The sequence below is a fragment of the Anastrepha ludens genome, chromosome 2, assembly GCF_028408465.1.
Source record: "Anastrepha ludens isolate Willacy chromosome 2, idAnaLude1.1, whole genome shotgun sequence".
NCBI lineage: Eukaryota > Metazoa > Arthropoda > Insecta > Diptera > Tephritidae > Anastrepha > Anastrepha ludens.
Window position 1 is genome coordinate 168084841 of NC_071498.1, and position 18529 is coordinate 168103369.

The following is an 18529-nucleotide window of genomic DNA, read 5'->3' on the forward strand; positions in this document are numbered from 1 at the left end:
TGGGGTGATCAGATATTAAGTAATATTTTTAAAAGCATTTCCTTTGTGCAATCAGCAGCTAGAAAGGAATTAAAGAGAGAAATTAAAAAAAGGTTTTAACTCTTTGAGGACGCGTGTCGGCATATAACCGCCCAAATTAGTTCGTAGATGCAAGGCTTCCGACGTCTGTCATTCTGAGTGATAAGATGCGCATAGGTATAGTACGAAAATCACGTTTTCATTCAAAGACATTAGGGGCCATTAGCGATGAAGTCTTATCTTCTTTATAATGTAAGCTTACGATGTGAGATGACTTTAGAGTCAGAACGATTTTCAGTCCTTTGATTCAGTCTCTCAGTGCCACTGCCAGAGGAACCAGCAGGCTTTTTATATATTTTATCCTATGCACGCAGGCTAAGCGATCTAGAGATGATACGTTAGATACTGACAGTTCTGACGAACATCACTTTCAATATGATAAGACGGAATTTGACGGCATTACTTCGTCAAGTGGAAGTGAAATCCATGCAATAAGGAATCCACTCAGGCATTTCAACTTGAGCAGTGATAGCAGTTTGTTTATTAAATGATTTTATGAAAAATTATTCTTGTGTTAAATTAAGCCTTAGTTTTTATAACGTTCATCGTATTTATTTTCCTTACTGCGCACTCCAATACCTCTCGTCCTCAGCGACGTTCGCCCCTCGAGCGGCTCCGTCCCCAAAGGGTTAAAAACAAGAAAAAACTCATTTCATAGAATTTAGCTTGTAGTTTTAATTAACTTCAAATTGGTTCTATTTGCGAAATAAAAGGCCATTCAAAAGTGACGCCTAGATGTCAATAGTGAATGATTTTTTGAAAAATGAATGATGATCTTTGACATTTGTCAAGTAGACAGATGTACAATTTTACGCGATAAAACAACGCGTTAAAATTATTAAAATTTAGTATAGAAATGGTCGATTTTTAAGAGCAAAATATCGCAAAATTGGTGATTTTTTTGTTGGAAAGAATTGTCCGAATAAGTCGACAATTCCAAGGATGGTGAAGAAGCTTCATTATTGAGAATAGAAAAAGGACTGGCAGACCAGACTGAGATTTTTTGAAAAGTAAAGTCTATGTGAATAAGCCGACAATGGTTCCAGAGCTACAGCACAACATTCGGATCAAGCTTCCTGAACTCAATGCAATATGTGGGGACGAGTCCTTGAAAATTTTAATTCCTGTAGACGTGCTTATGGTGGACATTCAAATGATGCCATTTTTTACATGTAATTGTGAAACCAGAAAGAGTCTAAATTTTTACTTGTTTTATTTTAAGACAACAAATACGAGCGTCTTTTGAAAGTCCCTTTATATTGTATATTTATACAATTTGGTAAGTAATCATGTTTTCGTTGCGATTGAACATGAAGGCTACGCTCGAAAAAATCTACAATTTGATTCGTTAAAAAGTATTGAATATTTAAAAAATAAATTGGTTTTACTTAAAATTATTTGACGGATTTTTGAAGTTCCACAATTGCCTGCCGACCGCTATTAGCAAAAAACTTTTTCTAAAATTTTGCTGTTTCATGCACGGAGACTCGAACCTACGCACTCCCAAATGGTAGTCACACACCAACTCACTCGGCTATGGCGGCAACAGTTACTAGTGAAAAATGATTTATGGTATTTTGAAATTTAAAAACCGTATACTATTAGTTGTCCGGAAAGAAATTGCCCATTCCCCATTTTTTCATTAAAACTTAGAATTAACTTTAATCAATTGTATATTTCCCATTTTGTTCGATAACCTTTTGCAATCTTTCCGGCAAATTCATTATTCCGAGCTCATAGAACTTCTGGCCTTTACTTGCAAAAAACTGAACCAAGTGCGATTTTACAGCCTCGTCATTGCCGAAAGTTTTACCATTTAAGGAGTTCTGTAAAGACCGAAACAAATGACGATGCAAGGGCAGGGCTTTATGGTGGATGCATCAAAAGTTCCCAGCCAAGCTCTCTCAGTTTTTGGCGGGTGACTAAAGATGTACTATATGCGGTCTAGCGTTGTCCTAATGAAATATGATCAATTCTGGTGGTCGCTTCTCGTTGATGGTTGTATTCAATTTGTCCATCGTTTAGTTAATCGTTTGGTTCCTCTAAAGCAGCCCAAAATATACCACACCCTTCCAGTCCCACCAAACTGACAGCATATTCTTCTTTTGGTGACTATCAGCCTTTGAAGTGGTTTGTGGCGCTTCATCATGCTTGGACCATGATCGTTTTCGATTGACATTATTGTAAACAATCCATTTTTCTTCACCAGTGATAATCCGCTTCAAAAACGAATCGACTTCATTGCGTTTAAGATGCATATCACAAGCGTTAATTCGGTTTTTTAAATAAATTTCTTTCAATTCATGTGGTACCCAATCATCAAGCTTTTTTATCAGTCCAAGACTCTTTATATAGTATGCTCATGAACGGTTGATTTTAGTATAATTAATTTCTCTCCAATCTCTCGCAAAGTTGACATCCAATTCGATGAAAACCTTGATAACGTCTTCAACGACATCACTTGGCCGACCTAAACGTGGTTCATCTTTAAGGGGTTATATACCTTGTGGTCCGGTGAAATTAGCGAAAGTTGGGTTTTTTTTAAAGATATGTAGCAATAATTTTATTGTATAAAAGTTTTTATTATTGGATATTACAATGTTTAAAGAAAAAAAAAAGGCTTTGTTTGTGTAAAAATATTTAAAAATGGCGGAGTTATGGCGTTTTCCCCCAAGACCCTTTTTTTGGAAGAGGCTTGCGGTGGACGCGATTCAAGTCCACCAAGTCAACTGAAATCAAAAAATCGAAAAGATTTCATTAGTATAGGGTTATATCTTCTTAGTGAACGATCAATATATTAAATATTTTGATTTTTGTGAAAATAGGAACATGTTTTTAAAAAACTCCACTTCTACAGTCCTAAAATTGGCATTAAAAAATTCATATCTGCAAAATAAAAATTTATACATAAAAAGTTGATCGTTCACTAAGAGGCGACATCAATTACGAACAATTTAAAAAAAAAATTATAAAAATCGGTTGAATACTTTTTTTGCAATCGCGTCCACCGCAAAAGCATTTTTGGAAAAACACGTTTTTGAGATAATCGCGTTTAAAGTTTCAAGCGCCGCATGAGGCCGTACGCTCAGGACGTGACGACGCACAATTTAAAACGCTGTAACTTTCGATCTATTGCTCAGATCTCTATGAAATTTTTGGAAAATGTTCTCAAGGGATTGTACTTTACGATAAAGAAATAAAATTTATTTTGATTTTTTTGAAAAACACAAGGTATATAACCCCTTAAGTGAAAAATCTCCAGAACTGAATTTGATAAACAAATTTCGACACTTTTTTTTTTTTTAAGGTTTTATCATCATACAAATCACGCAACTTTTTAGCAACCTTCTCTGCGCTTTTTCCTTTATGGAAATAATAAAGTAAAATATGACGAAAATGCTCTTTTGTGGGCTCCATATTAAAATTGACGCCAAACAAACAAATATAAACAAAATTACGCGCACTTTTTTTCTAAAGCAAGCTAAAAGTGACAGCTAATAACTGTCGAAAGAAAAAAAATAAATAAATGGTCACGAGCTGTTCAAAACAATTGTCAAAGCCGTCTTTATGTAAAATCGGCAATTACTTTTCTGATAACCATCAGCTTTTTTGCTCTAATATTTTTGCATCATTTTGGCTATTCGTCTTTTTTTCTCGTTTTTTTTTTTTTGTATAAAATTTAATTTGAACTGAGTTGAAGGCAATGGAAAAAACTTAATTGCAATTCTCAATCTGCTACCAATATTTCGATGAAGATGTTATAGTTCCAGGACCCTGTTCATAAAGGGGTACTTTTCTCGCTTCAACTTTGCGAATACGCTTTTGGTGCCATCTGTGAGGTTCCCATACGGCAACTCCGTTGCTTGTAATTGGTTTAATTTTTAGTCTACAACAAACAACAACATTGAGAAAAACGAGAACATTTAGCTTTTTGACCGATCACAAACAACTCGCTTCCCCCTTCTTTTCTTCAACCCCCCCTCTTCCACAAGTTACGAATTGAAGCAACAAAAGTTGACCTTTGTGAACGTGGTCCAACAGAAGGCAAACGTCTAGCATCGCAGTTAATGTCATTAAGTGGGACTTCCTTCTTTTTTGGGCCATGATTTCAACTTTCATTTGAACACACAAGTAAATTCATTTCGATCTGTCAATTCATTCTTGATTTCATTCATTAATTTTTTATTCTTGATTCAAATTGACTACCAAATAAAGAACTGAACGTCGTGCAATGATAAAATTCTTGCGTTTGATGCAGCAAAAATTCTTAAAAAAAATTTTAAAGAGTTTAAGGACGTTGCTGCTTCATTTCTGCTTGAGCAATTCCACAATTGCTCGGTTTATGGGGAAGTGATGCAAATAACACAGCCAATCGTTTCCAAACGACAAACTTCACCCACTGTCATAGACTTCTCGTACTTGGTAAACCCTTTTTGGTGCTAACGCGGCTCTGTCGACTGAGTCAAGGCGGTATAACCTTACCATCAGCGAGGAAGAAATTCCTACGTCCCTCTTCAAATTGGTGGCAAGGCCAGTAGCACCAGACAGATGCAGAAGGCTAACCCCCTACACAGCTTAAACTTATGGATTACTGAAACCGATAAAAGCCTATGTTCCACCTAAGAAACACGGAAATATATATACAAGTATATATCAATGAATTTTATTTTATTTTTTTTTTATTTTTTATTTTTGGTTTCGTTAATCTATTTTTGCTTTCTGGCAGGGTAGGTGATTAGCCTGCCGCTACTAGTCCTAAGTAGTTGAAGTGCCCACCCGTTGTTGCTTAGGAACAACGTCTTCTAACTTTTTAGAGCGCCATCTGTGTTTCACATTTTTCTGTCAAAAGGATCGCACAGATGGTTGAGGACTTCGCTAAATTTTGGTGTGTCTGCGCTATTACCGCGATTGCCCGCTTCCTTTTGCTGGCGCCACTGATGCAATGTGTAAGGTGTGTTTTTCTTTATTTTTGTGCGGGAGTAAGGATTGGAGAGATAAGAATTTTTGGGCAATTATTTTTTTAGTTTTACTAGGAAAGTAGGAAAATTTGGAAAAGTGGGATTCGAACCCACAACCTCTAGGATGGCAGGCTAGTGCACTTACGCTAGACTACCGAGGAAATGGAATTGCTTATATCATTGGCATTTCATATGAACGTACTCTTTATTTTACATGAAGAATTATGAATATATGGAAAAGCTGTTCGGAAAGTTAGCGCAGCATCCGCCAACAATTCAACAGAGAAATTTGAAAAATCATTACAGAGATGATAAAAAAATAATTGAAGAATCACTGGGAATAAGTTGATTGAAGTTGAATTGATTATATATTCAACTATTATACAATACTAGTTTTATTTAAAAATGCAAACTTTTTTTTTGTTTCCTCACTTTCCACCCAGCCCGTAGAGCTAAGCAAATATTTATAAACAAACTCACTTAAGGTTTCCTGACTTGAAGTGGCGTATCTAAAGCGGCTAAAATAACATCTATGTGGTTAATAAATGATAATCCAGCTGAAATATTTTGGAAAATGTAATCTTAAAAATTTATGGACTACGATTACTGTAATTCAAATTAATTATAATCCTAATAGTTTAAAGATTAGAGTAACTTGCATACATATATACTTATATAGTCTTAGGATTAATCGTCGTTTTTTTTAATTTTTCTAATAGTACGGCGAATTATGCATTTCATAAACTTCTTGTATGATACGATGCTGTAACTATTATTACGATGCTGTAACTATTATTGTAATGCAATTAACTTCAATGAAAATATTTTTAATATTTAATTAAGTGAATCACTCTGTAACATAATTTCCCGTACACTGAAGTAAACAAATAAATAAAAAAAATCCAAATTGACAACTACGCCAAATATCAAAAATCGTCCTTCTTCGTACGTTGACTTCGGCTTTTGGTTCAAAATGTTGCTAATTCAAGTAGTAATGGAGCGATGATGTCACGGTTCAAATTCAATAAATACATTTAAGCGGTTTGAATTTTATTTACAATATGATTTTTGATAAAATATATGCAAGTTCGAAAATCCACGTACATATGTTAATGTTAAATAAATAATTTATGAAAATTGTTCAAAGAAACGAATTTAAGATTGCATAAATGCGACGCCTATTGACTATTAGAATAGCGGCAGCACCACCAAATAGGAACGTGAACTACATAATTATTTAAGAATATTCGCTAGAAGCGGATACTAGTGGATTTTCCTGCAGGGTAATACCAGCAATTAAAGTGTCATCTAATTTGAGGTATTTGTGATGGATATTTTGATTTTATTTCTTGCAGATCTTACACTTACATATTTGTTTCTTATATGCATTTACATACAAATGATAATTTTCTAAACGTATGTATGTATGTGTATAATGCTTGTATGGATATAAAAATGATATGAGTGAATGTCACTAAAAATTCGGCAAATTGTTTTGTATATTGGCTTCGCCTGATGGAATAAATTTATTATGCTATATATACATATCTACATATATATATATATATATACATGGTGAAATACGTATGTAAATGACTTACGTGCCGATGATAAACCGCACAAAAAAGCAGCAACGCAAAAGGCGCTAATTAACACCGGTTTTATCATATTGGACTGAAGCTGATCCCAGTGTCTGCTAATACCAAAATAAGTATTGTTGTTGTTGTTTTAGTGTTATTAGCGCTATTCTAAAGGTGCTTCTCTTCATGTATTGCTGCTACTGTAGTTTTCTCTTTTGTGATTCTGATTCCAGTTTCGTTGATTTAGCTAAATTTTTGTTATTGCTTTTTTAGTTTTTATATTTATTTTTATTAAGTCAAATTAAATCAAATCTTACACACAAAAAGTGCGATATGTAAATGCAATTTTTTTAAATAATTAACTTCGTATTTTATAACTCAATAAATGTCTTTGTGTTCAGATTTTACGAATTCAGTTAAACTCATTGGAGCAGCAGTTAATGACCACAACACGTTTGCATTAATTAAGAAATAATTAATAACCAAATCCGTATTGATGATAGAGAAATTTTGTGATTATGGTTTTTTTTCGTTGTTTTTTTTTTGTTTTTGTATTTTTTCCTCTTTTGTTTTTTTGGTTTTTTTTTGTAATCACAACCTGGCTCACAAAGATCAGCGAGTTGCTCGCGAATTGAACTTTCCACTGCCTTACAACTGAGACTGTCTTATTACTGAGACAAGTATCGTTTCACGTCGCAAAGACAACTGAGAACTTGAGAAGATGCTGGCTGTATGTCTATGCTAAAATCTTTTGAGTCGCGCTCGAAAATTCGCCACAGCAATCAGAGTTTGCGTAGCACTCTGTTGTTTAATGCTGATTTAAGTAAACTTCTCACGATGATTATTATTATTTGTTTTCATTTACTTTGTATGTTAATGCATGTGTGACATAAGAGAATAAATGCTCTTAGTTGATTTCTCTTTCAGTTGTAATGTTCAGTAATGGGTAAATGTAGAGTTAGCTGCTCTTATCAGGGATTTGAGAAAAAAAAACTATGAAAACATATACCAGCAGATGTGTGTTTTAGGGCTCGAGAGTTCATGGAAAATTGATATTATATTTCTAAGTAAGCACTTTTCTTATGACGGTTGAAAACTCGGCCAGTTTTTATTGATTTTTTTATTGATAATTTTTTTAATATAAATATGTAACACAAAAATTTATTTTACAAAACTTTTACTTTTAATTTCTGCCACTTCTGCTCATGAAATCGTCTTCGTATTGACAATACCCTCATCTTTCGTGAACTAATCAAATAAATGCGTTTGCGATGAGATCATAGAGATCTTCTTCATTGTACTGTATTAAGGCGATTAGTCTTTTTGACGTATTTCGTTATTTCATCAATTGAGGAAATATTTTTATTAAACACTTTTGCAAGCTTTTGTCCGCAAATTAAAATAACAGTAATTTTTAGTTCTGCCAATTTTAAATAATTAATTGCAAAAATATCTCTTTTCGACATTCGTGGGCATACAACTCGTCACGCGAAGCAAATTTTTCATATTATGTTATCCGCGAATGCACCACCAGGTAGGGATTTTATCTAAAAATACCAGTGAGTAAATGACTCAATGGCAAATTTTCACGAATAGTCAACCGGATACCAAATATGTACATTAGGGTGTGTCAATATGTATGTATAGAAAGACATCTCGACATTCCTAGCAGATTGGGATTTTACATGAAATTCTAAGAAAAAAGTCAAAGAGCGCCCAATAATGAAAACACAATGAAATAATAATGAAAATGTTTTTTTTTTCAAAATATAAAATTCTCTTAGGGTATTAATACACTTAGCGGCCGCCGTAGCCGAATAGGTTGGTGCGTGACCACCATTCGGAATTCACAGAGAGTTCTCTCTCTCTCAGAGGTTCAAATCTCGGTGAAACACCAAAATTAAGAAAAACAGTTTTCTAATAGCGGTCGCCCCTCGGCTGGCAATGGCAAACCTCCGATTGTATTTCTGCGATGAAAAAGCTCCTCATAAAAAATATTTGCCGTTCGGAGTCGGCTTGAAACTGTAGGTCCCTCCATTTGTGGAACAACATCAAGATGCACGCCACAAATAGGAATAGGAGCTCGGCCAAACACTCAAAAAGGGTGTACGCGCCAATTATATATACATATATATATATATATATATATATATATATATATATATATAATATATAATATATAATACACTTCTGCACTCTCTTGAACCAAAATTCAATGCACTTTTTACCACTTGGAAGCGGTTATTTCCAAAACGAGCTGTACAAATCAAACCAGCTGCTTCAAGCATTGAAAAACGCTGACTGCACATTTTTTGATAGTTGTAACAAAAGAAATCATTAGGTTTCAAATTATGGCTGTAAGGCGGATGACCCATTAATTCAATCTTTTGAGTGCTCAAAAACTTTTTTGTGTGAGACGATACTTAAGAGCTAGCATTGCCTTGGTGGAGGATAATTCGTCTTCGAAGGTTGGTTTTCCTTAATTCCCCCAAAAGTTCATACAAAGTAATGGTTGTGCAGCACTTCGAATTGACTCTTTTAAGTTTATCCAGCGGTACAGTTGCGACATTACCAGATTTTCTGAAAAAACAGGCGAATATTTACTTTTAGGTGCTTTTGCTTTGAGTTGCAAATTTTGTTGTCGAATGCTGTTTTGTTTCCGGTTTATATGCATAGATCCAAGATTCGTTACCTGTTACGATGTCATAGACGTGCTTTGAACCACAGTCGCTGAGTTTCTTTAGCATTTTTTTACACCAATCGACATGAAAAGCAATAAATGAAAATAATTCAGGCCAGTTTACTCGATATTTTAGTTCTTTCTATGTAGAATAAGGCGCGTCATTTGTGCAGTTACCCATTCCGATTCTACTGAAGCCGTACATCGAAACTCTGGCGATGTCGGAAATCGCATACAAGGAATGTTTCAAAGAATGGAAAACGGGTTATAACTGGAGTTGAATACTTTGTAGGTAGAAAAATAAATGTTTTTTACGAAATAATTAAAAAAGAAATTTGACTGAATGTACTCGAATATCTCTTTCGTAAGCCCCAACAATTATTTCGTGGTGGACATTGTCTTCTTTAATAATTAACATTACTATTTTGTCTGTGAATGCTCACAATAAATATTAGATTATAGAGCATATAATGCTTACCCGATCCAACAAACTACGGTTGAAAGGTGAATGCTTATCTGCCGTATTGCCTTCAGATAGTAAAAGTGAATTATAATAACGTCAAAAATTACGAAAATAATGAAGCAGGTATACGATGTGGTACTTGAGCAGGTACTTCCATTATGGGAATAACAGGATGTCGACACAAGCCTCTACGGACGCAAAACGTTTTCCTTTCATGACCAAATGCAATTTTCCGAATAGCAGAAGTAACAGGGAGCCATATCAAGCGACTTCTAGTCAAAAAATCAGTCACAAGAGTGGATCGATGAGATGGTGCATTATCATGCAATAAGCGCCAGCTTCCTCCTTCGACGAATTCGACGAATGCGAAGCAAGAAACGCTGCAAAACGCCAAGATAGAAAATTGCATTGACGGTTTGGCCCATTGGCACGAACTCCTTGTGGACAATTCCCTTGGAATCATAAAACCAAATGAGCATCGTCTTGATATTTGACTTCTCCAATCGCGATTTTTTGGGTGGTGGCTCGTCTGGGGCCTTCCATTCGGCACTTTGACGCTTAGTTTCAGGTTCATGTTAGAAACACCACCTTTCATCACCAGTTACGATGTTATAGAGAAAGTTCTCGTCTTTTCTCGCCTCTTTAATGAGGTCTTTCGAATGTTGAATTCTGAGCAATTTTTGGTCCTCAGTTTACTTGTGCGGAATGAAATGTGCACAGACCTTTCGTAAGCCCAAATAATCAGTTAAAATGCGATAAATCGATTTTGGAGATACTCAGCTCCGATTCCATGAATTTCAACGATGATTTCAGCTCATTTTTGATAAATTTACGATGAATTTCGAAGGAGTTTTCGGTGATTACTGATTTTGGGCGGCCCGTATGTTCATTGTCATTTATGTCCTCACAACCATCTCTGAAACGAGTAAACCACTCATGAACTCTGACACGAGATAGACAATCATCGCCATAAACTTTTTTTCATCAATTCAAATGTTTCGGTAAACGTTTTACCGATTTTAAAACAAAATTAGATGTTAGCTCTTTGTTCTAAACTCATTTTTGTACCGATGACACAAACATACTGACGTTTTAGGCGCAATAACTTTGCTTCCACTGAACCGAATGCCACCAAGCTTTCGAATACCGATGAAACTCCAAAATGAAGAAAAAGTTTTGGTCTAATAGGGGCGACCGCTATTTGCATGCAATTGCGAACCTCGAGTGAATCTTTGCCATGAAAAAGCTCCTCATAAAAAAATACCTGAAGTTCGGAGTCGGCTTGAAACTGTAAGTACCTACATTTGTGGAACAACTTAGCACTTACGTGCCGATACCGATGAATGAGAAGTGGACAACTGAAACCGGTTCTGTCGACCCCTTCGGCAATTCCATTTTCCTCTATATTAATGTGCCTATGAAGGGAAATGTTTCCGGTACGTTCCAGACGTTTGAGTTCCTCCTTACAGTAGTTAACCAGAAAAGACCTGCAACACGACGACGACAGGGCCTTGATCCCAGCTCGACTATCGGAAAAAATATTAATCTCTCTCTCCCACTCCAGATTCCCTCTTGGATCCGTCAGTGAAAACAGAGGTACCTATATCCGTGCCGACTCTCCCCTCTTTCCAATCTTGCTTGCTCGGAAAGATAGCCCTAGCACAACCCTCAAAACTCAGTTTGCGGGCGGAGAGAACAATACGAAGTACAGAGAAGGATGGGGAGATGCTACTATGACCTACAACAAGTTGCCTCCAGAGGCCAATCTCCTTCAACCTAATAGTGCTCTGACCAGCAATGGATTTAACTTGAAGATCCACGGGAAGTAAGTGCAGAATGAAGTTAAGAGCGGCAGTGAGATATGTTTTACATACCTCAGTGATGCCCTCGCATGCAGTTCATTGCACTCTCTCTAATTTAGTGGCATTGTAGCCCTCCTGAAGAGCTACCCACCCAACTAATGTCGAAATTGGCAGAACCACTAAGTTGTACATCCAGACTACGACACGTGGCTTGAGATCCAATTTTTTGCCGAACATAGATTTATAGGCGTAGAAGGCTATACTGGCCTTCTTAACTCGATTTTCTATGTGCAGCTTCCAATGGATATTGGGGTCAAGTATTACACCAAATACTTGACTTCCGATGAGAGTGTAAGATATTGGTTGTTTAGTCTTGGAAGCTTAAAAGGTGGAGGCTTGTATTTCCTGATGAATAGCATCAACTCCGCTTTGCCAGAGTTGACTCTGTGCCCGCAACTGGCAGCCCATCTACTGAGTGTAGCCAATGCGCCTTCCAAAATTTCAGCCATTACTGATAGGAAGGGTCCTTAAGCCATTAGGACCAAGCCATCGACAAATGCTACCACCTTTACCCCACCCCTGTTTAAACGAGTTAAATCTTCGTCAATAGCTACTAACCAAAGGAGAGGCGAGAGGACGCCGACCTGCGGTGTACCCCTATATACAAACCTAGTTATTCTAGCCGACTACGAACTGCAGATATTTTTTTTTATGAGGAGATTTTTCACGGCAGAAATACACTCGGAGATTCGCCATTGCCTGCCGAGGGGCGACCGCTGTTAGTAACAACTTTTTTTTTATTTTTGCGTTTCACGGAGATTCGAACCTACGTACTCCGATTTCCGAATGCCAGTCACGTACCAACCCATTCGACTACGGTAGCTGCGTTGTCTAGGGATACGAAAACAAGTGTATTGCCATTGTATATTGTATAAAATCGTGTTTTTCTTATCGAACCACAAATTTATTGAACAGCCTAGTATTTAGGGCATGTGTACCAAGCGAGCAAATCCAAATCGGAAATCAAATGTATTTTACCTTTAAAATTTGAAACGTTCCTTAGTCTTTTGGTTATAGCAGGCCTTGATATAAAAAATCTGATGAACTTCATCAGCAACTTAAAGCGTCTAACATAAACGCAAATCAGTCACCGTTCCTATTCCAAAAATACTCACCCACTTTTCCTTTCCCCACTCTCTTCTTCCATTTGTCCCCTTGGTCTTCCTCCACCTTACTTCCTTGCCAATGGTATCACAAAGGATGAACTTGAGTTCTTCGTTCAAGTGGGCCCATTTTCTAGGCAACCAATATAACCTAACCTCACCTTTTGGATACAGCTCGATGAACTGTCATAGATTTTTATTTATACTACATTGATTTATTTACTCCCATGTATTTTTTTCCATTTTTTAGGAGAACACCAAATAAATGTAAATGCATACATTCGCGAGTCCATAATCAAATATTTTATCTATGTTTGCATATTTTTTTCAATCCAATCTATAAACGCACCAACTCTCGTGTAAATCGCTGGCCAACCACTTAAACCGCATGGAGTTGGTCCATACGAGACTATCCCTACCAGATAATAAGCCGCTTTACCGTTTACATCATCCTGAAACATCAACGGACCACCCGAGTCACCACGGCACGTATCGATTCCCGACTCGCCACCCGCACACAACTGCGTCGAATCCAATTTTATACCATTTAGTTTAGCATATTTCGCACGGCACGCATCCAAATCTTTAACTTTCAGGGTGGCTTTCAATTTAACAAAACTACTTGAACTTGTTTCGGTTGAACCCCAACCGGCTACATCCATTGCAGTATTGAGAAAAGTGTCCATGCGCAGGCTTGTTGTTGTGGGTAAACAAATCGGCTTAACAAAATCACTGAATTGCACAGACTCGGCTAGACGCAGCAATGCAATATCGTTGGGGTCATTGTGACTTGCATAATCTGGATGTGGAATATTCTGCACAATGGCGATATCTTTATGACTGGGCGCACAACCTTCTTTGCTGCAATCGGGATCAGAGCGCGTGTCCCATTCACCCAAACGCACACCAGTCAATCTCCAGCCGGCGGGCAGATCACTCGGTTTAACACAATGTGCGGCCGTCAATACGTAGCGTTCGCTTATCAATGCGCCCCCGCAATAGTGGCCCTTCACGCCATTCGCTGTGGGAAAAAATGTATCATTAGAAAGCCGTATGGATATATAACTTATGAATACATGTGTATATGTATATATATATATGTGTGTGTGTGTACAATACTTACGCTTTAAGTACTCAATCAAGGCGGTCCACGGAAATTCATCTATCGCTGTCTCAGTGCCACCGTAAATGCGGTTGTCAAGCACATTCCCACATTGCGGAAACTTCGGCAATAAGCTAGAGGAACTGTTGATTCTGCTGTCGCCGCCGCTGAAACCACTAGCGCTGTTACTTACAGGGCGCTTCGCTGGCAGGGATTCTGGAAAAAGCACACCTGGTTGTGCAAAGGCTGGAGCTGGCGCAGGTGCGGGTAACGGTGCAGGCGTGGTGGCACTTAGTGTCATGTATTGTGAAGGACAACATATCTGCATGTATTCAAGTTACAAAAATATCGACATTTTTTTAACATTTTCTTTTTTTCCCATATTTGAGGCTTTACTTACCAAAACTTTGCGATCGCGATACCCGCATTGGCTGCTACGCAAATATGCGCGATCGTTTTGTGATAGATTCGGATCTTGCACTAATTCGAAAAGGTAGCGACAATCTTCCAGGTTAATGCACGTAGCTTCCATGCGGTTCGGTGTGCGGCAGGCTCCATAATTTGTTACTAAAATCAAAAATAAACAAACACTTTTACAGCAACTTGTAAAATATAAAATATAGATTGGAAGTATGTAAAGGGTTTTCCAATAACAGCTCGCTATTTCGGTAGATGTCACTTTTGAAGCCGTCATTTTTTGATATTTAACAAGTAGAAACTACGCCGTTAATAAAATTGGAACAATGCATTGGAATTATTAAAATTCACTATAAAAATGTTGAAAATTGGGCAGAGACGGTTCGTAAAACTCGAATGGTGAAAAAATTGTAGCTGTTGGGGCAAGTTAGTGATGTGAAGAATACAACCCGTGCACGTCGCTTAAGAACACCAGAAAATATATTATTGCTGTTGTAGCCGAAAGTGTTGAAGAAAACCCAGATTTGTCCATTCCTCGTCGTTCTTAGGACAAACCACAAACGTCGTTACACCGTATTTTGCATAAAGATTTGGATCTTAAGGTTTATAAGGTCCAGTTACCACAAGAACTCACGCCGCCCGATCATCAACGACGTCTTTGCTGATTCGGTCGTTGAAATGCATGAAACTGATCCGGAATTCAATCGAAAAATCAAATCAAAATCATATTAAGTGATGGGCGCACCCATTTCCACCTCGGTGGCTTCGTCAAGAAGCAAAATTGTCGGATCTGGGGCTCAGAAAATCCAAGAGTTATTGCTGTCAAGCCTCTCTATCCTCAACGTGTGACTGTTTGGTGCGGTTTATGGTCCGGCGGAGTGATTGGACCTTACTTTTTCGAAAATGAAGCTGGAGCAAAAGTTACGGTGAATGGATAGCGCTATCGAGTGACGATTAACGATTTTTCATTTCCGGAATTGTATGATATTGATCTGGACAACGCTTATTTTCAACAAGACGGTGCTACGTGCCACACAAGCAACGAATCCATTAATATTTTATGGGAATAATACCTCTTATTGGAAAACCCTTTATGTGTGTGTGTTAGGGATGCCAATATTAGCAATTTGTAGTATTGATTTTGGAATTTTGGGATGTTTTTAATGTAATCCCGGAATCGTGGATTCATGCCGGAACATGACTTTCTTTAATTTTATTAACAAATTTAAGCCTAAGGAACTATGGTAGAAGCAGATGCTAGCTGTTTGACATACTCAAGGCGAATCTATTAAAGGTGGTGTTGGTAAATCAGCTGATTTGATTTTTGTCTTTCGCCGAGTCCATGTGGCTGTCAGCTCAGAATGAAACAAGGCGAATTATTTTTTTGTTTTCTAGTTTTTCATTACTTTGCTTTGACAATTGACAGAACATTGTTGTTGGTCTAGTGCCACCACCTTTCATAAATGCGCCTTAGACATACTACATCAAATAGACTTTTCTGAAAGGTAAAGATAAATAGGTTTTGAATGTTATTTATTGGGTTGGGGAATAAGTTCATAGGGTTTTTATATTGTCTTTTATTTTACAACGAATTGTTTGCTGTTAAGCAAAGGGAAAGTATTCATTCGATAGACCACTTTCTGCTCTACAAAACTATGTTAATTGTATTTTTGAGTTATTTAATTTTTTATTAGTTTTGAGGTTTAGAAATGGAATGCCTAGTAGGTAAAAATCAACACCTGCTCTTCTTTGCTTTTCATCGAGGTCAAAAAGCTGCCGAAGCCGAAGCAGCCCGGGAAATTTGCGATGTGTATGGAAAAGGTGTCATATGCGAATCTACAGTACGAAAATGGTTTGCAAAGTTCAAAAATGGCGACTTTGACGTCGATAACACGTCCCGCAGCGGAAAACGGACGGAAGGCGTCCAATGAAGAACGTCTCAAATAACTTTTGAAAGAGAACCGTCGCCAAACCAGTCGTGAATTGGCGAAAAGACTGAACTTTGATCATACCTAAAACGATTCTTAATCATCTGCATGCTTTTTCTTTCATGGGATTTACCGAAAAATGGGAGCCTGGGTGCCTCACGAGCTCAACGAAAAAAAAATCGAAAAAAGTCGCCTTCAAATTGCCTCTCAGCATTTTTCCCGCCATCGAGCAACAACACACAGTCATAAACAGCGAATCGATGCGAGAGATGAAAAATGGTGCCTATACGTCAATATGAAGCAAAGAAAGGAGTGGACGGCTCCAGGAGATACGCCAAAGCCGAGAGTCAAGCTGAATCTTCATCCAAAGAAGGTCATGATATGTGCTTGGTGGGACTGGGAGGGCATGGTGCACTGGGAAATGCTCGAAAAGAATGTCACGGAGCCCTCCATTGCCAGCGTGAATGAGGCTGTTCGACTTAAAAACCCCTGATTGGCATGGTCAAACCATACTCTTTCACGACAACGCTAGGCCCCATGTTGCACAAGTCGTCAAAGCTGCACTCCAAGAGCTCGAATGGGGAGTTCTTCAGCATCGGACGTATTCTCCGGACCTTGCACTGACCGATTACCATCTTTTCCGCTCCCTGTCAAACCATATGAAGGGCGTTACCTTCGATTACAAAGAGGCCCTTAAAAACTCGCTCAACAACTTCTTCGACACCAGGTCAGGCGATTTTTGGCGGAACGGAATCAATGTCGAAATGTGGAAAGAGGTTGTAAACAGCAACCGCGAATAAATAATTGATTCACTTATTGGTATAATTATTGTTTTTTGTTTAAATAAACGTCTTCGGTAAAAACGCTACGAAGTCATTCCCTACGCCAATACGTAGAAAAATTTCGCTTATTTTTTAAATTTTTATTTTGGCTGAGAACAATAATATGTATGTATTTGTAAATAAAATTTGTGGAACAAACTCTGCCAAAAGTGTATGCGCCAATTATTTATTTTGTTTTTTAGATAAAAATAATTTGATAATTTGAATGTAAGGTGAAGTATTCTATGTAATTGTGATTTAAACCTATTCCAAATAAAACCTAGAGCATTTCTACTCTGTAAGTATTGCATTTGTTCTCGCATGTTGTTTTTCTCGCATGTTTGCACACTCATACTAATGTTTTACGGAGCAAAAGGGGAAATTTATTTCAATAAGATTTTATTCCAAATTTTTCTCACACTTTATCGCGAAGAAAATCAATTTATGTAAGTATTTTATACTGAGCTTAATATTCACGAATCTCGGTATGTTTAGCTTATTCAAACACCGACTTCCCGCGATCCCGGGCTTGGCATCGCTAATAGGTATAGGTATATTTACATGCATACGCGCATGTAAGCCTCTACTCTGTTATTGAGATTATTATTGAGGATTTGAGAATTTGTTTACCCATACAATTCAATAGAATTGAGAGCAAAATTTGTGTGTGTTTTCAAACGAATTTATTTTATTTTATTTAGAAAAGTTTAAGCAATATTTTCGACGAAAAAAGAACATTTTTGATAAGAGAGTTCAAATTTCAAAACATATATTTAAAAAACAAAATGCAGAATAGATGCAAAATTTATTTACCTTTTGCTTTCAGAATTTTATTCAAATAAGCGTTAAATCTATACTCACCAGCGTCACCAAAACGTAGAATAACCGTTGTCGTAATCGCCAAAATTACGTTAATATACAACCGGATTGTCATTACGCTCGATTGAAATCAAGTTCACTAAACAAATACGAGGTCTCAGTTTGTAACGAGAATATCACACAACTTTGTTGTTAAAGTAATAAAATAAGATTATAAGTCACCGAAACGTTCATTAAATATTTATTTTTGTATTATTTGTTTAATCTTTAAAGCCTACTATGAAGACGCTAGTATTGGAATGACGTTCTGCTCGATACTAACAAATTATGGGTGCTCTGTTACAGTATCAGCAGCAGCATCTCTTTTTAGTTAACTACTAATGCGCGCTTGCTAGTTTGATTTCAATTCTGCTCGACATGCGATACTCAAATGCTCGCACACTCAATTGGGCAAGCCGCTGTTTGGTCTTCGTTTCGTTTACAATATTATTGTAAATAAAATATTCCTCTTTACCATTGCCACCGGTTATTCCAGGAGAGGCATCAAGTTTAATACGCATACTCATATATGTACATATGCATGTGGTGATAGGTGTATATATATATATGTGTATATATATATATGTTTTTTTATGCGGTTCTTCCCAGTTGTTTGCAACAGCTTTGGAGATAACAACTGAGCGCCGATTCATTAAACAAAATCAAATTAATTACGTGA

At 37.0% G+C, this 18529-nt stretch overlaps 2 protein-coding genes across 4 annotated transcripts in view; both read right to left on the reverse strand.

Moving 5' to 3' along the window:
- LOC128855799 (serine protease easter-like) overlaps window positions 1-7433 on the reverse strand; it is a 30673-nt gene extending 23240 nt beyond the window's left edge. The window contains exon 1 of one of the 3 annotated variants that reach the window (XM_054090983.1): window positions 6638-7433. In XM_054090983.1, coding sequence (XP_053946958.1) covers window positions 6638-6704 — 67 coding nt within the window. In that variant the 5' untranslated portion in view covers window positions 6705-7433. The remainder of the gene's footprint in view (window positions 1-6637) is intronic. The other 2 variants (XM_054090981.1, XM_054090984.1) reach the window with 2 other exon arrangements.
- Window positions 7434-12934: 5501 nt separating this feature from the next.
- On the reverse strand, window positions 12935-18259 carry LOC128855798 (serine protease easter-like). Its single transcript, XM_054090980.1, has 4 exons — window positions 17854-18259; window positions 14227-14393; window positions 13848-14148; window positions 12935-13745 (listed from the first exon to the last, which is right to left on the reverse strand). Exons 1-4 carry the CDS (start codon window positions 17924-17926, stop codon window positions 13033-13035), a joined length of 1254 nt encoding a protein of 417 aa, XP_053946955.1. The 5' UTR covers window positions 17927-18259; the 3' UTR covers window positions 12935-13032.
- Between the last annotated feature and the right edge of the window lie 270 nt (window positions 18260-18529).

Coding starts and splice junctions, on each gene's coding strand:
- LOC128855798 (XM_054090980.1), bottom strand. CDS start 17,926: ATGACAATCCGGTTGTATATTAACGTAATTTTGGCGATTACGACAACG. Junction 14,394..17,853: donor TCTACGTTTTGGTGACGCTG/GTGAGTATAGAT, acceptor TTTTGATTTTAG/TAACAAATTATGGAGCCTGC. Junction 13,746..13,847: donor CTTGATTGAGTACTTAAAGC/GTAAGTATTGTA, acceptor TTTTTCCCACAG/CGAATGGCGTGAAGGGCCAC.